Source organism: Lactuca sativa, chromosome 1, assembly GCF_002870075.4.
Source record: "Lactuca sativa cultivar Salinas chromosome 1, Lsat_Salinas_v11, whole genome shotgun sequence".
Classification (NCBI taxonomy): domain Eukaryota; kingdom Viridiplantae; phylum Streptophyta; class Magnoliopsida; order Asterales; family Asteraceae; genus Lactuca; species Lactuca sativa.
Window position 1 is genome coordinate 190,686,500 of NC_056623.2, and position 26,798 is coordinate 190,713,297.

At 37.2% G+C, this 26,798-nt stretch overlaps 1 protein-coding gene across 1 annotated transcript; it reads left to right on the top strand.

Annotated features, from left to right (window-relative positions):
• The first annotated feature begins 4,315 nt into the window (after nt 1-4,315).
• LOC111890327 (zeatin O-xylosyltransferase) lies at nt 4,316-6,277 on the top strand. Its single transcript, XM_023886458.3, has one exon. It carries the CDS (start codon nt 4,695-4,697, stop codon nt 6,102-6,104), a length of 1,410 nt encoding a protein of 469 aa, XP_023742226.1. The 5' UTR covers nt 4,316-4,694; the 3' UTR covers nt 6,105-6,277.
• Nucleotides 6,278-26,798: the final 20,521 nt, after the last annotated feature.

Genomic DNA, 26,798 nt, shown 5'->3' on the forward strand with positions numbered 1-26,798 from the left:
CCTAAAAGTGTCAGATTGTAGGGCGAATCTTATCATTCGCATGGCTTTGACATTACACAACAGCTTATCCTTCTCATCCTGTGGCATCTTCTAAGCATCTGTCACCAACTTGTTGTAATCCTTCTGTGTCTTGACGATTGTGTTTGTCTCTGAATGCACAAAGGGTCCAAGAATGATAGCTTCCCAGATGAGATAGCCATTATCCTCAGATCCGACCACGTAATCTTCAAAGTGATGAGCCCATACTTCGTAGTCTTGAGTATAGAGTATGGGTACTCTAGTTGTTGATCCGATGCTGTTTGAGATGTTAATCGGGTTTGTATGCATATCGTCGTGAGACATGGTGAGCTGCTAGAATCTTACCTGTAAACTTGTGATTAGGGTTTTATCAAAAACCTAGTAGTCATCGTTAAGAAGACAACAGCTTCGATAAAAGCGGAAACCCTAAATATTTGAGAATACAGAAGAAGAGTGTATTGATCACACAATCTCCTGCTCTGATACCAATTGTTAGAACAAAGTTCTATCAGGATCGTATGATTCTAAGCATAATATAAGTAAGAACGTAATAAAGAACACAAGTATTGCACTGAATATGTTGAATGATTAATGCAAAATACCCCAGAAGAGCTCGATAAAGAACTTCTACTGTAGAGGTATATTAGGGTTACAAAAATCAATGTTATCGATTGTTCTCTCTTTTTTTTATACGCATACATGCATGCATATATTTATATTGAAACCCTAACAGTTTATCTAAATAAAAGGAAACTAATCTAGATAAACTCGGATTGACAAGCCCAATCCGATTACAATACAAAAAGGGCGTAAGACGCAACACCATAATTCTCAACACATTAGAGTTCCTAGAAATCATAATAATCAATCGAGGAAGTATACGGTCACGCCTTCGCCTTCTCGCGGTCATCTGCTGAACCTGAAACAATAAATTGAAAATGTAAGTTCAAAGGTTTAGTGAGTTACCCCCAAAATACCAACGTTATACCGATATAACCATATCATATAACATATAAACAAACAGAACAGCCATGCATCGAGGTGGTTGACCAAGTACGCTGGGCGTACGCGGGGTTTCACCAAAACCCTAAAAAGTGCTTAAGGGCTTAAGCACATAAGCCCAAACTTCAGATCCATCGACCAAATGTGCCATAGGACTATAAAGTCTCGAACTTTATCACTTTGGATGTCTAGAAAGTTCTTAACACATGGTCTTAATCCATTAAAACCTTCCTACTTCATACATGAGACAATTCTAGCTATTGGGACACCATTTTTATCACTTAGGACCTCTTGTACGGTCTGAAAGGACAACTCATTTTGTCCAAATCATAACATGCACCATTTTGGGACAAGAATGCTTCCATAAAGCTAAAATGACAAGATCTATCTCATACAAGTATAAAGTTCCAAGCTTTTTACCTTCTAGAGCTTTTAGGGCACAAACCAACTTCAGATCTACAAGCTTGATCTTCTTCTCCAACTTCTTGATGCAACACCTTCTTCTTAAAACACTCAAGAACACTCAAAAAGCTCAAGCACTCAAGGAAATAGCTAGGGTTTGGGGAAAACGAATCTAAGCAGTGGAGGCTGGGGTAAGGGAGGGTTTTGTGCTCATAATGTTGCTTATATAGTCCCCAAACCCTAAATATTAGGGTTTCTTTCTACCATGAGTATGCCAAGCGTACACAAGTGTACGCCCAACATAGTAGGGTGCACCTAGTACGCTCAGCGTACCCTTATGTACGCGCAACGTAACCCTCTTGATCCTAATAATTGCAATTTAGCCCTTAGACTTTCATGGCTTCACCCTTCTATCTCCAGGGACTATAAATGACAAATCTTGGGATGTTACAATATATATATATATATATATATATATATATATATATATATATATATATATATATATATATATATAAGCTTAGGTTATTGTATTCTAACTAATTATTGTGTGGATGTAGGAATGATTATGGACCAATCACTTTAGTTATTTTAAGAAAATTATTTATCCATATTATTAAATTAAAAATAAATAGAATAATACCATTCATATAAAAAGAAGGGTAAAATTTTATATTTACATTACTTTTTAATTAAGAAACACAAATTTAAAAATGGAATTTTCGGAATTTCTTTTATTAACTTAATTTTGAATTCTGATTTTTTTAATTAATTCGATTTGAATTCTATCATAATTTTATTTTGTTATAATGATGTTCTATGAGATTGTTTTGTCAGAATGTTATTCCACTAGAATATTATTGAATAATTACAAAATTCTTGAACCAGAATGTTATTCTATTAGAATATTATTGAATAATAAAAAAAATTCTTGAACCTTCAGTTGACAACATTTTTGAAAAAATATCATTCTCAAATATAAAATTTTTGACACATTTTAGTATAATTATACATATTCTAACAGAATATCATCAAAATGCATAAAATTTTTTAAAAAAAAATATCATTCTTAAATATACAATTCTTAAACAAATACATTTTCCCTAAAAATTATCATAAACTTCTATTTTAGACAAATAATTCTTTTTGTGTTCTTGAAGAATTTAACCATCAAATTCTTTTTTAGACATTTCCACCAACACCTATAATGCAATATATATCGACAATATAAACATCATTTTTTGTCAAAATCATTTACAACATTAAAAGAATTGTAAAATTTAAGAAATTTAGAAAGTCCATTTCCAGATCATAGCCCCTCTTGATGTTGAATCAATTTCTGCCAAAACAATAAACCCAAACACCCGTTCAACAATGAATTCCTGTGAAAAAAATCAAATCCAAACATCCAATTTAATCCTCCTTTGAATGTTGTTAAACATCAATCAAACACCCACCTAAATCTATTGGTGAATCCCCATCAACACAAAAAAGAAAGAACTTTCGTTCTTCTCAGCTTCAATCAAGAACAAATAATTCAATTTTTAATTGTCATCGTACAATGAGTGAGATGACAAACGGGCAACAAGCTGTGCCGCTAAGCCTTTTTGAATGGTAAGCTAATTCTTTTAAAGACTACATCCGAAGATCTAGGTGATATAACATTACTATGCATGATTCGTTGTACCATTTTAAGAAGTTCTACCGCATCTGGTGCGAGGAAACCAAACGTATCAAATGCACCTGTTAATTTCTTGACTGATCCGACAGAAGGAAGGTCAACCCTCAGACCGGCTGACATTTTGATTTTTGGATGGGTCGGAGGGAAACACGCATGTGTTGATCTTACAGGGGTATCCCCTCTCGTGGGCCTGAGGGATGGGGGTTTCACAGCGGGACATGCTGCTTTAAAAGCAGCCACAAGCAAAGTCACCAAACATGAGAGATCGTGCATGGAAAATCAACACGTGTTCATACCATTTGCATTCAAGAACAATAAAAAGAAAATAGAAGAAGAAGAAGGAACGACCTGGGATATTCAAGCAAAAACCATCGAGCCCCCTCCACTGTTACGTATCGTTGCTGCTGCTTCGTTCCCTTTGTTGCTTCGGTTCGTCGAACCCAAGGGACAGCCCCCTCCATTTTGCGATCGATTAGACACCACCGAGAATCGACACAACTTGTTGCTTCATTCTTCTTCTTCCGTTCGGACTCATCAACTCCAGAGACCATCAGACTCCTCCTGCCGAACACCAAGCAACACAAACACCATCGGATTTGCGACTTGGGTTCCTTCGATAAACACCTAATCGCGATTGAAGTAAAATGTGATTTTCTTGTTTGGGTTTCTTGTAGAGATCGTATGTTCTCAGGTGAAGAAGGCAATCTTTAGTTGGAACTAGATTTAGGGTTAATGCTATGAAACCGATTCTTATTTAAAGGGAAATTAATTGATTTAAATTTATAAAAATTAATTAATAGTTAAGATTACAATTTTACCTTTAAGTATTTGAAATGATCGGTCCACATTCATCCTTACATCCACACTATTTAGTTAGAATACCTGAACATTTATATATATATATATATATATATATATATATATATATATATATATATATATATATATATATATATATATATATATATATATATATATATATATATATATATATATATATATATAAAAGAAGTAAAAATAGACATAAACCATGATAATATTTTATAGATGTTAAAATTGTATATTTGAAAAGAAAAAAAAACATTAAATCTTATATATGTATGATAGTAATTAAGATTTATTTAAATTGTAAAAGATCATTAAACTATTTATTTTTTCAAAGTCGCTACTGAACCTATAAATATCCCTTTAATCAAACATATTAGTGAATTTACAACTTAAATAAAATTTAATAACAAAATATATACAAAATTAATAGTTTAATATTCGATTTCGACTATACTTGTTTAAACTTAAACCTTTGCATCATATTAGTTTGTCTATACACATATGCTTTGGGTTCTTTATCTTATATCTTATTTCATAGTGGGGACCGACTGCTCAAGATTCTCGCTGGTATATCTTATTTCATAGTGGTTCTTTATCTTATATCTTGTCATTGATCATTAATTAATTAGTTAAATATTATAATTTTACTTTGTGATCAGATTAAAAATATAACAAAAATCATGCCCAATATTGCTCATATATGGTATATCTCCGCTAATTTAATTTCATACCAATTTGTATCGCCTTTTAACCAAATCCAGATATGTCCGGCGACAACCACATACAGGTTGCAGCCCTCCCGGCGGCGGAGGTTGTAGTAGTAATGGTGCCGTTCGTGGCACAAGGTCACCTGAACCAGCTCCTCCACCTCTCCCGTCTCGTCTCCGCCTACAACATCCCCGTGCACGTCGTCAGCACCACTCATCACATCGGCCAAGTCCGCTCCCGCCACCATAGTTTCGACCAACTTTCCGACGACGTCTCCACCCACATCCACTTCCATGCATTCCCAACCCCTCCCTTCATTACCCCTCCTCCACACACTTCCATCCCTTTCCCTACCCACCTTCAACCCTCCTTCGACTCCACCCTCCATCTCCGCCACCCTGTCGCCGACCTCATACGTTCTCTCTCACAAATAGTTAAGAGAGTCGCCGTCATCCACGACGTTCTCATGTCTTACGTCGTTCAAGACGTGAAGTCGATACCCAACGCTGAGACTTACGTCTTCCAACCGCCGCCGGCTTTCTACCGAGCCTCCACCCACTGGGAGAAAACCGGCGGACCATTCCCGGTTGACCTGGATCTGATGAATAGGCTCCCTTCTCGCGACGGAATATCCAGCCCGGAATTTCTGAATTTCGTGATGCTTCAACAACCCCACCTCAACTTTCACGTAGGAGAATTATACGATTCATCGAGAGTGATTGAAGGCAAATTCATCGAATATCTAAAGAGTGAAGAGATCTCCGGGAAAACGAAGATATGGGCTGTCGGACCATTTAATCCAGTACTCGATATGGTAAACGTGAAAGCTTCAAAAAATCGCCATGAATGCTTGCAATGGCTAGATAAGCAACCTGCTAATTCCGTTATCTACGTATCTTTTGGGACGACGACCACCTTTACAGCCGACCAGATCAGAGAACTGGCCATCGGGTTGGAAAGAAGCGGTGAAAGGTTCATTTGGGTGGTTCGACCTGTAGACATGGGTGTCGAAGAGCATGGGTTGGTGGAGTTGCCGGAGGGGTTTGAAGAGAGAGTGAAGGGGAGAGGAGTGGTGGAGCGGCGGTGGGCACCGCAGTTGGAGATTCTGGGTCATGTTGCCACCGGGGGTTTCATGACTCACTGTGGTTGGAATTCGAGCATTGAGAGCATATCCATGGGAGTTCCGATGGCCACGTGGCCGATGCATTCTGATCAGCCAAGAAATGGGTTTTTGATGACGGAGGTTCTTGGAATTGGTGTGGCGATGAAGGATTGGGAACGTAGAAAGGAGCTGGTGACGGCGGAGGTGGTGGAAGACGCTGTTAAGACGTTACTGGGTTCCAAGGAAGGAGAGGAGATGCGGCGGAGAGTAGAGAAATTGGCCGGCGAGGTCAAGAAATCGGTGGAGAAAGGTGGTGCGAGTCGTAAAGAGATGGACTCTTTCATTTCTTACATTCTTCGTTGATAACAGAAAATATCTATTAATTTCTTACAATCAGTTTATTTACACTTATCCATCTGTATTGACTCATTAAATGATTTTTTTTAGATTGATATTTTTTGTTCACAGCCCAAACTTTAAACATTGGTGATTTAATAGACTTCATTTAACTCCAATAAATGTGTTCTAAGTCCAATATAAAGATCCTTAGAATTTTTTTAAAGTATCTTGTATGACAGAGAAAGTGCAAAGGAGATGACGCCTCTATGCGAGAGAAAAAGGCTCCCAGCCTGCATACCCCATAATTCCTAAAATTTCTTTATAAAAAATTCCTCGGTATATAACTATATATCTTCCTTTTTTGTCATTTTATGAATTTTTTTAATTCCATATATATTTTTTATTGTTATTTGTTTTGATTTCGTTGTATTATTATTATTATTATTATACTAGTTATTAGTATTATTATATTATAATATTATTATTATTATTATTTTAAAAAATTTGATTTAATTAAATGTCTCTTTTAATAATCTGAATGAAAAAAATAATTTATGAATATTTCGAACAAAAAATAACACTCGGAACAGAAAAAACAATATATAATTAATCATAACCAAAAAGAGAGGCACCCTGATAATCTATATGAAAATAAAAATAACACAAAAAATACTCCGAACGAAAAACCATATTTTTAATAATAATAATAATAATAATATATTTATTAAAAATAATGAAAAAAAAAACATAACAAAAATAACTAAAAACATAAGGATATCCAACCGAAAAAATATTATGTGCTTGTTAAAAATATTTAAAAAAAATACAAAAAAAAAACAGAAAAAAAAATGAAAAAGGGAAATAAGAATAAGTTCTTGATGTAAACATATTCTAATTTTAGACACTTAAGTCTTATACATCCAAATAAAAATTAAAAACATTTATACAAATATGTTCAAACTAAAATATTAATACAAATGGCAAACGACAAACATGTTGCATAGGTCAAATGGTCAATGTCATCCTAACATAGTGTATAAATGTATAATGTTTAAGTCTTAATACATTTAAAAAATATATAATTTTGTAGTAAAATTATAAACGGGTTGACGGGTAAACCTGTATATTTTTTGAAAAACCTATATATAACATGTTTAATAAACGAGTTGGCAGGTTTACAGCTCCACAAATTAAAAATCAACCCAAACCGTTTATTTCATATCATGTCACGTGTCATATCGCAGGTCTTATCGAGAATTAATAGTCCTACAAATGAATGATAGGAAATAGGTCGTGACCCCGTCATCGTTGTTTTCACTTTAAGTCTAATCCACTGTACTTTTTTTATTTCTTTTGTGTGTGTGTGTGTATATATATATATATATATATATATATATATATATATATATATATATATATATATATATATATATATATATATATATAAAAGTTCAATTGAGAAAATAAAAAGGTTATCATTCTCAGTCACTCTTTATTTTTTCCGCAAAAGCCTTTGTTGTACCAACGGAAATGGATAAGGAATACACATGTATTTCTAACATAATATGTTTCCTTAAAATATATTAATCATTACCTTAATATATACAAAAACATAGTTTTTTTTTTCGTTTTTTTTAATTTTTAAGAAGTTGTTTTTGTAGCACCCAGTTCCTGGTACGTAAATATTATTTGAGTATTTCCTTTCTTTTAGCCTTGGACTCGGCGAGTCATAGGTCCGACTCGCCGAATGGATGCGGGACCCGGGACACGTTTAAGTTGGCGACTCGGCGAGTCCATATCCTGGACTCGGCGAGTCACAGCTGTTGGATGAAACCCTAAGTTTCAGGGGTTTGCACCCTATTTAAACGACTTATCCGCCCCAACCTTGCCCCCATTCACCCTCAGAGCCCCTGTATCTCTCTCTAGCCTTGCTTCCTTGTGAGTTTGAAGTGTTTTGTGGTGTTCTTGAAGTTTCTTTGAAGGAAAAGAAGAGGGAATCAAGAAGAGGAGAAGGAGGCCAAGCATCTCTGTGTCATTCCAACGTTTCCCCTAAGGTATAGCTCGTTTCCCCTCTGTTTTTAAGCTTATTGTCCCTTATAGCTCCATTAAAGTCCTTTTTGAACCATTTCCAAGATTGTGTATGCTTGAGGGTTTGTAATAAGTCGATTGGCCTCTAGATCTAGGCAAGATTGAGCTCCAGGAGCTCAGATCTATTAGCTTTATGGCCCCATGTTGCTTGTCCACCCTAGATCTACCCTTTTGAGGCATTTTGAGCCCTAAAATCCATATTGGTGAATATCTACACGTAAAGTTGGAAACTTTACGTGAGATTCGTGTCCTAGAAGTCTAGATCTGTGAATGGCATGGACTGGAATCGAGCAAATCTGTGTATTTGGTGGGTGCATGGCAACGACTCGGCGAGTCGTTCATGTGACTCGGCGAGTCTGTTCGCGAGTCTCCGAGTTTGTCCCCTTTTCGTAGTGTCGAGTGAGCAGTGAGTCACGGGGTGTGACTCAGTGAGTTGGAAGCTGAACTCATCTATGGAGGTACTCGGCGAGTCAATGCCCTGACTCGGCGGGTTCAAGGCAATCTCCTTAGATCAAGAACAGACTCGGCGAGTTGTTGATACAACTCGGCGAGTCTTAGCATAAGTGCTCATCGGATGAAGATGAACTCGACGAGTTGTTCATACAACTCGGCGAGTAGGATAAAGGACTTGAATATCAGTTTAGAAGGTGAACTCGTCGAGTCGTCGCCTAACTCGACGAGTAGGAACGGGATTCAGGGCAATCGTTTGGGTAGGGACTCGGCGAGTTGGAAAGCCAACTCGGCGAGTCAGGTCAACTGAAAGTTGACTCTGGCTTTGTTTGATGACATGATTAGGGGTAAAATGGTCATTTTACCCAAAGGACAGTTAGCAGTGTTTGATTGAGTATGTTGTGGGAATTGCAGCCGGAGGATTTCCGGAGCAGCAGCAGCAGCAGTAGACAGTCAGTTCCCGATTAGATCAGCAGCTACTTCGAGGTGAGTTACCTTCCAGTAGCGGTGGGTCTACGGCCACAATGCCGGCCCACCAGTAGGAGTCATATGTAGATGTTTGTCTCTATGATATTCATCTAGGAATTACTACTACCTGTGTTATGTTATGTGCTAGTATGATATGATGCTATGTGCTAGTGACAGTAGGGGGAGATAGTCCCCGAAGTATCCGGTCAGTAGGACCGAAGGGGAGGCCAGCACCCAGATATGCTAGGCAGTATCCGGTCGAAAGGACCGAAGGGGAGGCCAGCACCCAGATATGCTAGGCAATATCCGGTCGAGAGGGCCGAATGGGTAGGCCGGGCACCCAGATATGCCTGACAATATATGTATGTCATGAGATTTTATGGTATGTGGTACGGTGGGGGAACTCACTAAGCTTTGTGCTTACAGTTTTCAGTTTTGGTTTCAGGTACCTCCTCAGCTAGGGTAAAGGAGCCGGCGCGGTAGCAGAATGTCACACACACACTCTCTGGTTTCCGCATTTACGAGATTCTATGGGATTTATACTCTGATGTTTGATTGGTTGTATGATTTGGCTTTTAGACATGGTTTACGTTGTGTTATGGTTTGATCAAACAAAGTCTTAATTATTAATATTTTCTAAAGTAACGTTTTAAAACGAAATTTTTGGACGTGAAATTTGGGTCGTTATAGCTTTTATGGAAAAATGATTTTAAATAGAAAAAAATTCATGATTTTTTATTCTCTACAAATAGACATCCATATTGATATACTTTTAAGATATATTTTTTTTTTATTTTCAGCTATCGTTATTAATAAGTGAATAAAAATGCATCAAATTTTTGCTACAGTACATTCGTTATTTACTTATGAATAAAAATATATAATTAATTATTTTTTTTATAGTTTAAGTATCATTTATACTACTTATTCATATATGAATAACAAATTAACCGTAACAAAAATCTGATAAATGTTTTATTCATATATAAATATAAAATATGACGACAATTAATACATATTTTATTCATATATAAGTATAATATATAACGAAAGATGATGTAAAAAATATATTTTAATTAAGAAAACTTTATTACGTGTCATATTTATATATGAACGACACTTAAATTATATAAAAAAAATTAAACATACATTTTATTCATAAGTGAATAACAAATGTACTGTAATAAAATTTTGATATATTCACTTAAAAATAACAAAAGCTGAAACTCTAAAAAAAAATAAGTTTTTTTATTTTATCTTAAAACTATATCAATATGGATGTCTTTGCATAAAGAATAAAAAATTATGAATTTTGATATATTTAAAATAACTTTTCAATAAAAATGGCTTTTACCAATTAGAAAAACAATATATATATATATATATATATATATATATATATATATATATATATATATATATATATGTTTTTGTGTATATTAAGGTAATGATTAGCATAGTTTAAGTAAACATGTTTGGTTGGAAAACACATGTTTATCTGTTATCCATTTCCGACGGTACGCCTAAGTGTTTTGCGGCAAAATAATTGTGTGGCGGAGAATGATTCCCCCATTCTCAACTTTCACTCCCCCAGACCAAGGATGGCGGACTTCATGTATAGTATCACAACAACGAGTATAATAATTCTCAAAGTAAATACAATCAATCATAAATATAATCTGAAAAGAATTACATGGTTTCAAGTGTTACATATTTCAATGATTTATTACAACATGATATAAAAATAGTTGTTCAACGCCGTTGCGTTCCATCCTCAAAAGCTTGTGGTTACATGGTTTCATTGATTTCCTGAGAATACAAGTAGTTTTGAAAAAAAAAAATGTCAACAATTAAGTTGGTGAGTTCATAAGCTTTTTAGATGAAGAGTTTGGAACCGATCTTTGTAATGAGTTGTGTGTTACCAAGAAAAATCCAATATTTTCCTTACAAGAGTGATGTGTAGTCTTAAATACCAAGACCGAAAGTGTACAGTAATATTCGTACTTATTGATATAAAAAGTTATTTTAATCGACATAAAACCCTTTTTGATTTGTGAAAATCGCCGTAAACTTTATGTGTTGTTAACTCCCTATGTGAGTCACTATAACCATACTATGACTAAATGAACCTGCCACGATGTTTCTCAGGCGTCGAAAAGTTAAATGACACTTGTCACCCCAGACCTGCCGGTCTAGCTGTTGCATGCAGCTCTGGTGTGGGTTTGTCAGACCCAATATAGATCTATACACAACTATCACGTTCTCCTTACAAGAGACTCTGGTTATAACTACCAGGAATTTTAACCCGTACTCTAGGAGTACTAAGAAGAATGTCTCACAATTTACGTTAACAAGTTGACGTGTAGTGTGCGTGAGTGTAAAACCTTTTTCTGTGGGAATAAAACCTTCCAAAATGTGTTTGTTGTGTTAATGGAAACATAAACTATACCTATTATAGTTTATCAAAACGTATTCCTAAGAGGTATTCGTTAGAGTGATAGTGCATCTTGGGATTCTTGTCAGTGTGTTCCGTTTTGATTGATGTTATTTTTATTACAAACGATTCATACCACAACAGTTAGTACTGGTAGTATGGGTGTTTTGATAGCTAGTGATGATACTTTATATCATGATCCCTGACATGTCATTCTATGATCGATCGGTATGTATAAGTCGTCTGTCATTTGATATCGATGAAACCGACGAGTGAATGGCTCTACCCTAATCCCACTACTAGACATGGAACATGAATTAGGACGGAAGTGTTGATTTTTAAGTCTGTAATATTTTAATTATAAGTAACCCTGATATATACATTAAGTCATCATAGCTCACCGGTAATGATCCTAAGGTCATATATGAGTGTCTTTGATTTGATTGAACGAGAGAATATTTTTAACTACTTTTTTTTGAAAGACGGTACTTTAGTAAAAATACCAAATTCATTACAAACATATGGTACTTAAACGTTTTTTGTTGTTGGAAACACTACAAAAGTCCTAATAAGATTCCTGGTTGCTCCTGCGGGTTTGTTTGTCACACTTCTCCTGCTCCCCCGACATTCCTCTCAGTTGGACAGTCTCTATTGAAGTGTCTCATTTCACCGCATAGGTGGCATACCGGACTTACACCGGAATTGGGGATTGAAGTGACACGATGGGTCTGGGTCCTGCAGAAGCGGGCAATATGTCTGTTCTTGTTGTAGTTTTACAGTGCGGCACCCGACAAACTCCATTGTGGTGGTAGCAACACTAGTTACACTTTGGGAGTGTTCCCTTATATTGTCTGACCGGTGCTTGAGTGACAGATGTTGTGGCTAGTGTCGAGGCATGAGTTGTGACTGCTGTTGTAATTACAGGGGTAACCACGGATTGTTGTCTTTTAGCGAGATTTTGAGATATGTTGCACTTCTTTTTGTCCTGAATTTTTCGTTTCTTGCTCTTGGGTTTGTGGTCTGAGGCGTCTTCGTTGGTAGACACCTGCTGGTGTTCTTGAATATTATTGTGGTTAGTATTGCCGACACCGCCTTCACCTCTGTTGGCATTGTTATCATTGAGTTGCGTCATGACTGCTGTCACGGCTGCCGTGACCGCAGCTTGAAAAGTAGCAGAGTCTATCTGCAGGATTGCTGCCTTGCTTGTTGGTTGGTTACCTCCTTGTGAAGACATAACTTTGTTGCATGGGGAGAGACGATTTCGTGAGTGGGGATGATTATCTCTAGTTATATTCTTACAATTTAAGTACACATATATAAATTTCGCACTTTATTGAACTATTCTCGATATTTTTGCTAATGTTCCTGAGGCGGAGTTATGGTAGTGGATAGAAGTAGGTTTTGTAAGGGCGTTAAGTTTTACCCATCCTAGGATTATGTTTGTCCAAACACACTTAGGTGAGCAGTTCTGATGGAATCCGGTGCATTAGTGCGGATATCATCGCACCCTATAAGCCTACGAAAAAGGCACCTTTCAACAATGACGTCAAAAGTGCGATGGTGATGAGTCTTGAATAAGGATTTATGAGACGTGAGTTATCTAACTAAGTTTATCTTAGTTCTAAGCGTATGGTATTTCGATTTTTATGGGGTTCTGAAAGCAATTCCTAATAAAAGTCTATATATAATAAACCCATGTATTTTAGTAGTTCTGTGTCACACCCCAAAATCGGAACAGCGGAAACGTTAGGGTGTGGAGGACATCATGTTTAGTATCACAAGACATGTATCATAGTAAGAAAGTAATGAACAACCATTTCATTAGAAAGAAAGTGTTTACAAAGTATGTGTTCACAAAATATACAGTACATAAGCAAATAACAAAACAAGACTTGAAGCTATACTGCTCCATCTTCTGAATTCCCAGAGCGAGTACCTGTTTACTAGTTTCCTGAGAATACAAGTTATTTAAAAGAGTTGATCAGCAATTAAGCTGGTCAGTTCATAAGATTTTTGTGATGTATGTAAGTTGTAGAAAGTTGTTGAAAAATGTAGTTGAAATGTAGTAAGTTATAAGTTCTTTTTTTAGAAAAGTTCGCTTGTTCCTCTAGAAAATCCTATATTTCCTACTTAGATGAAAGATACGTAAAAATCATTCTACATTCCTTTCTATGAGTACTAAATGAATACAAGTTATATAAAACTCGGAGTAAACAAACAATCAACTGTGCGCTTCACTCAGCTTCACTATTGAATAAGGGGTAAGCGAAAGTGTTGTTAAGTGGGAACGTATCAGTAACAACTGTTGGGTCTTGGTGTATTTCACCTTGACCCAAGGTCAGGACCATTTCTGATCCTTCTGCTCCTTGATTGTTATCCTTGGGGCAATTTCGCCAGAAGTGACCGGTTCCTCCACACCCATAGCAGGTGTGACTGGTCTCATCATTGGTGTTGCTGTTAAAGTTGTTGCGATTGTTGTTGTTGTTTTCGTTTGGCTGACGGTTCTAACATGGATAAGTTCTACAGTATTTGGCGGTGTGATTCTTTCGGTTGCATTTCTTACGATACATCTCCCGGCAGGCTCCGTTATGATGGAAATTGCACTGGTTGCATTTTGGAAGGCTTCCAGCATATGGTCTTGTTGATGTTGGTGTGATAGGGGTCATGGTTGCATGAATAGCAATAACATGTTGCTTCTTTGAGAACCTTTGAGTTGGCTGTCCCTTTCTCCTACTTCCAGGATTTTGCTTCATACTCTTAAGCTTGGGGTTTAGTGTTCCTTGATAAGCTGTCACTTGTTGGTTTCCGTGTTGATTCCTTCGGCTGGAGTTGTCAATGCTATTCTCGCCTCCATTGGTGTTGTTTGCATTGATATGTGCCATAGCAGCGGTTACTGCCGCTGTTACAGCAGCTTGGAATGTAGCAGAGTCCATCTGCAGAAGCGGTGTCTTGCGCGTGTGCTTGTTATTCCTGCGGGGTGGCATTTCCCTGCTGCACGTTGATATTCCAGATCGTAAGTAATGATCGTCATTCCTGGTTGTACTCTATAAATTTTGCATCTTGTTGTATAATTGTCACTGCTTCCATCTACATCCCTATGATGTATTCGCGGTAGTAGGTAACCACATATTTGGCACGATCGTTACTTCTATCCTTAGAGTATATAGGTTGTTCTGGTTTCGAGATCCTTAAGTATCTAGCGGTTTTGAGGGTTTGGTCGTGCATATAATTGAATTTATGCAATAACATGAAATAAAGATAGCACATAATGATTTCATTAGTACACGAAAGAGAGTCATATCGGATAGTAGGGGGGAAAAGAAAAGGTCGATCCTAGTTGTGGCGGAAAGTGTCTGGTGGTGGTGCTGATGAAGTGGATGCATCTCGGAGACGAGCTACTTGTTGCTCGGTATCTCGTAGTCATACCTCTCAAACTAATTGTCTCGCTCGGGAGTCTCCGTTCACTTCTTGTGTTTGTCTCTCATCTCTCTCAATAGCAAACCACATTTGTTCTGTTCAATTTGGGGTGTCCCGAGCTTGGTTATCAATACCTCGGGTGCGCCGGACCATGACTGGGAGGGCCCGGTCAGCTGGTCCTCTATGACTAAGATCAAAGAGACCTTGGTTCCTATCGTAGTGTGGTCGTATCCCCTGCTGGCGACTCTATCTCCAAATTTCGTGTTCCCAAGGGGGCATGGGGCCACCGGGGCCCACACGATAAGTCAGTACTCTGGCCCTACATGGAGAATTGATGACATCGGATTCTGCATCTGAGTCATCATCATCATTGCCCTCAGGCTCTTCCTCTTCGAGGTCCACTTATTGACTCGACGGGTCCATCTAAAAGTTCTACTTCGTGTTCCTCCTTTGGTTCTTCCTCTGAGTCTCCTTCTGGGTCTTCCTCTGAGTCTCCTTCTGGGTCTTCCTCTGGGTCGAGCCACCCTGCTATTTCCTAACTAGGGAAAAAGGGGTTCCCTGTCTAATAATACTCTTCTATAGTGTATTGCAAGGAGGGGTATAAATACTAGAAGCAAATAGCATACCAATTACTCCTATAGTAATTTAATTAAATTTTGCTTAGGTTTGATTCTATAAGCTCTTTGGATAATTAAATTGTAAGTTTTTGATTCATTGTCCATCACAATTACTCCCGAACACATGTTGGTCGTATTTTGAATGAATGTAGTTGATCAGGCTACATTCACCCCCAACACGATTACATAACTGCCCGAGTTTAATAGCGATGTTCAAATTACTGTTCTTGTTGTCTTATTATTCTAAAATGCACACAAAGGTATGTATTTTAATTATTATGTTCAGAGTTTTTTAGTCCCATTGTATTTATAGTTTAATATCATGTATGATTAGATATGCTAGTTCACTATAAACAATGCTCTGATACCAATCTGTCACACCCCCGAACCAGACGACGGAAACGTCCGGGGGCTTGTGCGTGACTTCATCTTGAAATATCATTACAGTGAATATAATTGAAACATAACATCATCATCATCACACATGTAATATAACAACATTCATTGTTTACATCGAGTATTGTATTTGAATATTACATGCCAAAATAGTAAGAGTATGATGAAATAAAATATAACACAATATCTACTAGTTTGTTTCGTTCATCCTGCTTCAACAGTTTCCTGAGAATACAAGTTATTTTGAAAAACGGTCAACATAAAAGTGTCGGTGAGTTCATAAGCATGTTTGTGAAAATGATTTGTATAACTTTGAAAACCACCAGAAAATCCGATATTTTCTGAAAACTGTTTAGTATGTTTGTGTTAGATCTTGTACTAATGCATGTATGTTATGGTTTATTTGACTAAAAGGGTAAAGAGAATGCAGAGAGAATGTAAAGAGCATGTAAAGAGAATATTCCCAGACAACCCGATGTTGTCTGTAAAAGTGAAAGTTGCCATACCAACCCCCGAGGTTGAGTACTAGTAAGAGAATGTTTCCGAGTAATCCAAGAGAAAAGAGAATGGTCTTCCGTAAACTTTATAACGTTAATTCCTCTAAGCGAGCCGTCATAACCATACTAATTAATGACAATTTCACCTGTCTTGGCGTCGTTGGACGCCGACGGAAAATAGATTAAGGTTTTCGTCACCCTAGACTGAGTTAGTCTAACTGTAGCGAACAGCTCAGGTGTGGGGTGTCATCCCCGTATAGATCTATACACAAATCCCCGCTCTCCCTTCAAGAGACTCTGGTTATAACTACAGGCTACGATCGTAGACTTAATAGGTGCCAACCGATAAAAACTCACTAGATCCTTAATCGAATTTACGCGAAGAAAAATGTATAAACTCGTTCTAGGCCCAATGATCCATGTAAATGAGATTATATAACACGGGCCCGAAATTTATGTGAAAGGACAACTAAGACCCATTTCACATGTAAGGTATTTACAGGCCCAAATAACACGCAAATAGTATCCAAGGCCCGTATCACATGTTAATGGGTCAATGAGGCCCAATAAACATATAAATAGTATACAGGACCTATCACACATAAAAATGGGCCACTAAGGCCCGATAACCTAGAAAATGATCATATTAATCTGTTTGTTAGTTTATCGTTGGTTTTGGTTCTAGTATTCACTTAAATAGCATAAAAGTCCACCTTTTGTAAAAATGACGTTCTTGGCCCAATAAACGAAAAGTTTACAATTAAGGCCCAATTTTTGTAAGAATAACACTTTAGTCTCCATCTTGTTCAAAACTTGTGATGATGACTAGTTTGTGGTAAAAATAACATTTTAAACCCATTTTTGTCAAAAATATCGTTTTTCGCTTGATTTTTTTTGTGAAAATACACATTTTTCTGGTTTTGGGCTTTTCCAACCTAGTTTTTGGAAAATTTGTAGAAAAATCATCGTAAGTCTAAACTTGGATCCGTAAATTGTGGAAGTTTGTAAATTTTGTCTACTTTGTTCACAATTTTTCTCATAATTTTTAATGGCTTCTAAAAAGTGTGAAATTGCTCACCTTCACAGGTTGGTCCGAAAATATTTCAAATATGATAGACAGTTTTGTAAAATTTGCCAAAAATTATAGAAAAATCATATGAAAACGTGAGAGTAGTCATTTTAAAGGTATAAATCTGAACTTTACCCTTGTAAAACAGTTTTGAAAAATACTTCCATGAAGAGGGTGAAAACAGTCCAAGATTGGACCAAAACTTTCCTGTCAAGAGTTGTTTTATGAGTTTAATTTATAGATCTTACAACACAACACTTATTTTTGCTATTTAAAGTGTATAAATCTAAGATCTACTAGTTTAAAAATATTATATGTGATAAAACATACTTTTCTCAAAGTTCTTATGAAGATCCAAGTGATAAACTTCAAGTTCTTAACATATTTTTAGATTAATGAAGAAATCAACACATAATCACCAAATAATTCATGGAAAACACACATAGTCATGCATATACACATAGATCTACACAAATCAACTTGTATTCTCCCCTAAAGACAAGTAAAAACCAAAAACAAGGGGGGTATGAATTCACCTTGGGGTTTGGATTTCGGTTTTGATGAATATAAGAAGAAGGTGGTGTAAGTTATGACTCTAGCTAGCTTCTTGAAGTGATCTTCGAATCTTGATGAGTTCTAGGGAGCATGGTCACGAATTTGAGGTGGTAAGAGGAGTGATTTGAGTTTAAAGATGTAGCAAACCAATTTAGGTTGTGAGATCTTACCAAGGATGATGATCTTATGGAAGAACCTCCTTGAAAGCTTCTAATTCTCGAAAATTTTGAGAGGAAAAGAGAGTAGTTTTCTTGAGAGTGTTAGAAATGATTTTAAATGAAGTGTATGTGTGTGTTTGTGATTCTCGGCCAAGAAGAAAAAGAGAGAGAAGGAGAGAGTGTGAAGTGAGGGATACATGGAAACATGGGATATTTGCATGGATGCCCCATGTATAATGGTGAGGTGGCAAGTACAAAAGTCAACCCTTCCTCCAATTATGTAGCTTGGACCGAGAAGAGGAGAAGAAAGAAGAGAGATTGGGCCTTTTAATGCTTAAGCCCATGTTATGATCAAATTAGATGGTTTTTGGCCCAAAATAAATCAAGGAATGATTTTTATGACCCACTAGGGCTAGTTAGATTTGTTATGGCCCAATAAGGCCCTTTAAAGTTAACCTAGTTCATTTTAGGCTTATAAGGCCCAAAATATTAATTTTCAAGTATATGGGTCCAATTAGGGCCCAATTGAGAGTTCTATGTTCAAGATAGTTAAATTGGAAGCTTATTGGTCCATTAGTCCCAATAAGGAAATCCTAGTCCATAATGGACTTAAACCGGGATTTCAAGGGTTTCCAACCCTCATTTGCACATATGATGTCACACCCCAAAACCAAGAACGACAGAAACATTTTGGGGCGGAGGACGTCATGTATAATATCACAACAATGTAAAGTATTAAATAAGCAACAACATCATCCATTGCATTAATAATATAATTATTATACAAATGTGTTTTGTCAAATTTTGATAAACACTAAAGCATAAATCAAAATGAAAGATAAGTCTTGAACAAGCTCCATCTTCCTTTCTCCTTGCATCGGTACCTGTCTATGATGACCTAAGGATACAAGTAATTTTGAAAGCGAGTATCAGCTTTGAAGCTGGTGAGATCATAAGTCTTTTAGTGTCTTAATTTGTAAGTAAATACTTGTATGTTTTTGAAATGTAAGTATTTGTATGTATACGAATTGTAAGTATTGAAAATGTAAATGAACTGTAGGTATGAAAATGTTTGTAAAACAACTGTATACGTTTGAAAAGCCCTAGAAATCCCTACGATTCCTATTAGTAACAATAGGAGTCTTCTACCAAGACCTAACTGCTCTGAATGTAGTCTTCTACTAAGACCTAACTGCTCTGAATGTAGTCTTCTACTAAGACCTAACTGTTCTGAATGTAGTCTCCTACTAAGACCTAACTATTCTGAATGTAGTCTTCTACCATGACCAAGCTAAATTAGTATTACCCTTTGGAACAAAGGCAACTAACAATGTTAACTGAAGACATCCGTAGATGTACATTTACCACTGTTGCTAACAGCTGGGTATAGGAATAGTCAGTCCCCAAAAGTATACCTGTAATGATATAAACCGTTGACATCCGTGGATGTGCTTTTACCTCTATAGCTAGCAGAGATTCTAGGAATGGTCAGTCCCGCAATGTATCCTTGGGTACTAGGATATTAAATCCAATCTATCTCGTCGATTATGTGATTGAATCACAAGGTAAAGATAAGAATGAGGATTATATAACGGAATCTATACATATATAATGTACTAGTAATTCTTGTAAGTATACTCATGTAAATATAATCATGTGACCATATCTATGTAGTAGTATGGTAATGTACTATAATGTTCTAGCTAGTATTGTACGTGCTCTCTACCTAGCAAGTATAGTAATGTACTCGTTCTAGTATCGTTGTATATGTTCTCTTTCTAGTATAGTTGTATATGTTCTCTCTCTAGTATAGTTGTATATGTTCTTCTCTAGTATAGTTGTATATGTTCTTCTCTAGTATAGTTGTATATGTTCACATAGTAGTAAGTATCGACTGATGAATGAACTGACTCATAGCATGATATTGTGTTCTAGTAATAGTTCTAGTATCTTCCTAAACTACCCATATGGTAGTTTACTAGTAATCTAACTAGTACGTATGGACATGGATGTATACCCTTGCTACCCAGGGCATTTGATGAACTGGAAGGACCTTTATGACTATATATGTACATGATATATATAACTAATGTTTAAACGACCTTCGGACGAGTACCCGATATCCCACCAGACCACATCTCAAGCGCGAAAAGGAAATAGGGTGGATAACCTTCCTAAGTCTCTTAAACATTTCTTATATTACTGTACATATAGAGGCATGCAATATATCATATAAAAACATAAACAAGTTTTGTAAACCTTTGAACATAATCATTATCTAAGAAAAGATCGACTTGATGTCGATCTATAAAACAGTTTGTAGGCATGGGTTTGATAAAACGGTTTAAATATCAGAAGACATTTGTTTGAAACACAATTGTAAATAAGTTTGAAATAAAACATACAGAGTAAAAATGTATAGTGTAATAATGAGTTTTAAAACATATAAAATGTTTATGAACATCATTTGAAGGAAACTGTTTGATAAAACGGCTATTAAGTGGTAAATCATTTAAATGCTGCGTATTAATCACATGTGATTGATATAATAAGTAGCATGATTCTACTTGTATCCCCCCCACCGTAAAATATTTAATATAGTTAAAACATTGATTAAGGGGTATGAACTCACCTGTAGTGAGTGGTTCTGATGAAAATGTTGGATCAGTTGCTAAGCATCAAGTGGTGACTTGAGTACACACGCGAATCCTATATAGCATATATGGACACATATATGAATATAATTAGTGTTATGAACAACTAATTAATGAATTGGGACCACCTTAGGGACTAGAGAACACTTATAATGAAGTGTTACAATCATATATGATTGTAGGAGGGTTTATAAGGCTATACAAGAGGGTGTATGGCCAAAATACACACTATATGTGTGTGTGCGGCCAGGTGTGCGGCCTAGTGTGCTGCCAGCAGATGTGTGCGGCCCTGTGTGCGGCCATGTGTGCTGCCAGATGGTGTGTGCTGCCATGTGTGCGGCCAGATGGTGTTCTTGGTGTTCTTGGTACCTTTTATGAAGATCTTCACGGAGAATGGACGATACTTGAGATGATTTCGAGTTCTATGCTTGAAGAAGTGAAAGAAGTGTTCAAAAATGACTAAGTGTGGTATATATAGGTGGAGTGTGCGGTTGGGAAGGGTGTGAGGCCGCAAACACATGTGTGTGGCCGCACACTCAAGTATGTAGCCGCAGACTTCATGTGTTGGAGTGTTTGGCCCGGTTTTGATTCCTACACTTCGAGTTAACCCTTTTTAACACTCCCATCTTGATTATAACACGTTTAGAATGCTCCAGTAGACCCTAAATGGTACTACAAGATAACAAAACGAGTCTATTATTGATAAGAAATGAAGAATGCAAGCTAGAAATTTTCAGGTTGTCTCATCATCCCCCCGTTAAAGGGAATTTCGTCCCGAAATTAGAATTTAGACAAGGAAGTAGGTACGAACGATCGAGTCATGAGGAGGAGACTTTCTAATCGATTGGTTCTAGCGTTCCTAAGTGAAATCGGGTTCTCGGTTGGTATCACAACAAACCTTCACTAACTGGCGACGGCGTTGTTTCGTCCGCTTGAGCTCTCGGTCGAGGGTCACTACGGTTCTAATATGAAGGCGAGGATCTCGACGAGTGGACTTACAAGAGTCCTAACAGAAGGGTATGGTTTCACGATCGAGAAGCAAAGAGTAGGATGTACGTTACTGAGTTCACAGAGTAGGTCTAGTTTGTGCGAGGTACAGGACCGATTCTGACAAGAATCTCAGAGGTCCTAACTATATTGGATTTAGCTTTCCACGCGATATGAAGCGTATTAAGCCATTCCCAGAGTGAGTCCTCCTAAAGAACTTGGTCACTCACTTGGAATCACCAAGGTTTCTTTTTCTTGTTTAACTTCCCAGTCAAGGGCCACCCCTTGATGGGTCAGAGTCGAAAGGGTTTCTGTAATTTGCGAGGAGTTCTGAACGAACTAAGACGGTAGGTCTGTAATGCCTAGAATTTGGCGAATTTATGTCGGTGTCTCCGGTGTCGACAAACTCTCAACGATCTCGAATAATTGCCAGAGTACTCAAGAATTTCCGCATCACTAATAGTGTGTCTTTAGGAAATTTTGACTCTTCAATTCCAAAACTCGAGTTCATAGGGCTTTGCGAAAAGTATTTCCGAAGGTAATATTTCCAGAGGTTCATTCTTACCACGAGGGTCGATAATTAAGTCATTACATGGAGAAATGACAAACTAATCCAAGTAAGAAAGACATACCCTATTCGTTTAGCTCATGAAAGCTATGGGCGTATTGGTCCTATTCGAAGGGTATCACTACGGACTTGAAGTGTCCGCATCGAGTTCAGAAGATAGTCTTCCGGACATCCTTCCCTAACAATCGAACTGGTGATATTCAGATCTCGGATCCATTTCTGAAAGTAATTCTTTCCTTGCGTTTGCTCAACCATTTCATCTATGTGAGGCAGAGATAACGATTTCTAATGAAAATCTTGACAGAGTCCTTGATATCCGAGGCACATACGATGCAATCCGTCGATCTCTAGGAGAATAAGACTGGGGGTTCTCTAGGGTGAGAAGCCTAGTCTTCTTATTCTATTGTTGTGCAGTTCGTTAAGCTGTTTGTACTGTTCTGGTATTTCCGTAGGTGTTTAGACTATAGTGCGATCTGTTTACAAGAGTCGTACTGGGTTCTATGTTTGTTCACATGACGATGTGATTACTCGTAGGCTTAAGCAGTCCTCCGTCCTGAAATTCATATTAGAATTCATACATGGTTTCACAATCACAACTTCGGGTATACGAGTCGTATATAATTAAGATTGAAAAGGTAGTCGAATAATTGATTCTTCCTTAAGCTCACATCCCATCGGGGAAAAGAAGTTAAAGTGGAATCATCAATTCTAAACCTGTAGAAGCTTGATTATATATCACTCTTATGTATACCTTCCTCAGTGATAGATCAATCGTATGAATCCTTGGATTAAACTTGACGTACTGTACGAGTGGTACTTCGGGGATTTCTTCGGAAAGAAGATAACTAAGAGGTACTCCTGGAATGAGTACTTCGGTGTTCTAATATGACAGCTTCGCTGGAAAAGTGATCTAGAAGAAAGAGATGTACGTATGAAGCTGTTTTCGTGAAGATCAAATTGAATCGAGTCGTATGATAATGTCGGAATCATACTGAAACTTAAAGACATTAGATTGAACATAAGACGTGTATAGACAAAACACAACTGTGCAACCATCAACAGAGTTACACTACTTTAGATTTACAACAAGACCATTGCTGCGAATAAGATATACTACAAAAGACAAGTATACACAGCATGAGCATCCCTATACCGACAGGATCCCGCAAAAGATGAGACTCTAGTTGCACTAGCTTTAAATAGCTTAAAAGCTTACTTAGATATAATCCAAAAGAAAGTGAACTTATGCTATAGCAAGGTTCGGGGTTCAGACTCCTCCAGTTCCCCCGTTGTTCTTCTCCGATGGGCAGTCTTCCTTGAAGTGCCCCATTACACCACATAAGTGGCATACTTGAGAAGTTCCGACATTTGTGGTTGAAGTAATGTGTCGGATCGGAGTATTGCAGTAATGGATGGTGTGTCCCTGTTTGTTGCAGTTTAAGCACAGCATTTCCCAACAAAGTCCGTTGTGGTGATAATTGCATTTGATGCATTTTGGGAGTTTTCCCGCATAAGGTATGACTGATTTAACTGACATACCAGAAGGGATGGCAGTGGGAAGTACAGATGTCGTGGCTGCGAAGGCTGCCCCTAGTTGTTGCCTTTTGCTCCTTCCCTGGGGTGATTTTTCCTTGACTCCCTCCCTGAACTTTCGTTTCCTATCCTTGGGCTTTAGATTAGGATTGTTGTGGTGGTTCGTTGTTCCAGGGTGTACTTGGTTATCATTGATACCCATTCCACCAACATTTACATTGTTAGCGTTAAGGTGTGTCAGTACATCCGTCACGACAGCTAAGACTGCGACTAGAAAGGTAGTTGCATCGATATAAAGGGTAGTGGTTTCGTTGTTCGGGAGACCATTTCTGGATGGCGGCATGATTCTGCAATACAAAAGAAAAGGACCTGATGAGCGGTTCTGGTTGACCTTAGATGTACTTCGATTGCTCAGGCAAAGAGTAAGACTATGTTCTCGAAAGTTTGACCTACATTCCTATGATGCAGTCCTAGCACGAAATGGAAGTGAGTTTGTAGAATGGTCTCAAGACGTTTGTCGTTCAAGCCGAGGTATCGTGGGTTGGTGAATAACATGATCCAACCATTGAAAGAGACTTGGAAATGTCCTTGGAGTTAAATTACTATAGTCTAATGACTTGACTAAAGCATCTTCAGATAGACTCAACTGAAAGTATGATAAGAGTACTTGAACGAAGAATGACACAGAAGTTAGCCGACTGTCAAAATCTTTGATATTCAGGACGTAAGGTTCGGGAAAATAACCTTGTAAAGGTCTTACATCATATCCAGAGAAGATAGTTCTTGACAGCATAAAGATCTAACCAAAAGTACTTACAGTACAAGATAGTTTCATAGAAATTGCCACATCGGGTATAGACGGAAAAAAAGATTCTTTTTAATAAAGAAAATAAAGTAAAGCGTCTACTACTAGCGACGGTCATCCCTCTGGTGAACTCTCAGTTCAGCCAATTGACGTTCCACGTCAAGTAGGTGTCTTTCATACACCCTCTGGCGTACTCAGAGCTCTATGACTTCGGCTCGTGATTCAGCCAGTGCTTGCAGCAGGGTTTTGTGGTTTCTCTCTGATCTATCGCGAGCATCTTCTAGACGATTGGTGTGGAGGGTATGCATTCTCACATCGGCGACAACTTCGGTAATCTGATGTAAGGCTGTCCTGCCTTGAATCTCATTTCGGGCCACTCTGCGGACCAAGATTGGCCAGACTCTATCTGCTGAGCCCCCATTGCTCAAGTTGTAAAAGCTTCGGTCGCCATTAAATGGCATGGGCTGATCTTGTCCTTCGCTCCTTGTTTCCAAGCATTCCACTCACTCATGGTCGGGCCATGAAAAGCCGGACGAGGGTTAGAAATTGGAAAGGGAGCTGCTTGGGGTAGGTTCTCAACCTCTGGTTCGGAGTTAGCATCATACGAAAGGTTTTCATCTTGGTGATCATTCAAAGAGATAATATGATCATTCTCTGGTTCTTCTCCAAACCAACCAGCTATGACTTCATTCGGAAGATACTGGTTGCCGAGGGGATGGAGTCCATCTATGTTTTCTATGCGAGAATTTAGGGTAAGAGAATAATTATTAGACGAACTATCTAGATAATTATTTAGAAAACCTTCATTAGTTACATTGCTATTTGTGAAGTGCATACCAACTATGTGTAATCTAAACAGTGTAGACCTTCGAATAAGTGACTTTAACTCCCAATTCACACAGAATAGGGGTAAAGCAAATTTTTCACAGATTCTAAGTCTATAACATCCTAATTACATATAGCCTTAGTGTATCCACTTAGCAACTATCAACTTAGTAATGAAGATCCCGTTTTAGTTCTCAAGTATAAAGTACTTATAGTAACACCAAATACTCCTATAGTATTTTAATTTTAATGTTATGTTCTATTTTTCTCATTGTGGTAGGGTTGGTAAGATTTTAGCATTGTTGCAACCACACAATTAAACTTAGGCACATGCTAGTCAATCCTCGGATAATATAGGTGATCAGGCTATATCTTCCCAGTTTTGACCATATGCCTCTAAGCCCACCTGTGTTGCCCAACAATCGTAATTCTTTTGTATTGTCCTAGTGACACCGATTTTAGTATGAATGCAGGCACATATACTTACTTAAATATTTTATTATTTAAAGTATAAACCCTTGGTCAGAGTATTTTTAATCCCTTATGTCTTTATAGTTAGTATATCTTTTATGGGTTGATATACTTAATTCACTATAAACAATGCTCTGATACCAATCTGTCACACCCCTAAACCAAGAACGGTGGAAACGTTCTGGGGTGGAGGACGTCATGTATACTATCACAACAATGTAAAGTATTAAACAAGCAACAACATCATCCATTGCATTAATAATATAATTATTATACAAATGTGTTCTGTCAAATTTTGATAAACACTAAAGAATAAATCAAAATGAAAGATAAGTCTTGAACAAGCTCCATCTTCCTTTCTCCTTGCATCGGTACCTATCTATGATGACCTGAGGATACAAGTAATTTTGAAAGCGAGTATCAGCTTTGAAGTTGGTGAGATCATAAGTCATTTAGTATCTTAATTTGTAAGTAAATACTTGTATGTATTTGAAATGTAAGTATTTGTATGTATACGAATTGTAAGTATTGAAAATGTAAATGAACTGTAGGTATGAAAATGTTTGTAAAACAACTGTAAACATTTGAAAAGCCCTAGAAATCCCTACGATTCCTATTAGTAACAATAGGAGTCTTCTACCAAGACCTAACTGCTCTGAATGTAGTCTTCTACTAAGACCTAACTGCTCTGAATGTAGTCTTCTACTAACACCTAATTGTTCTGAA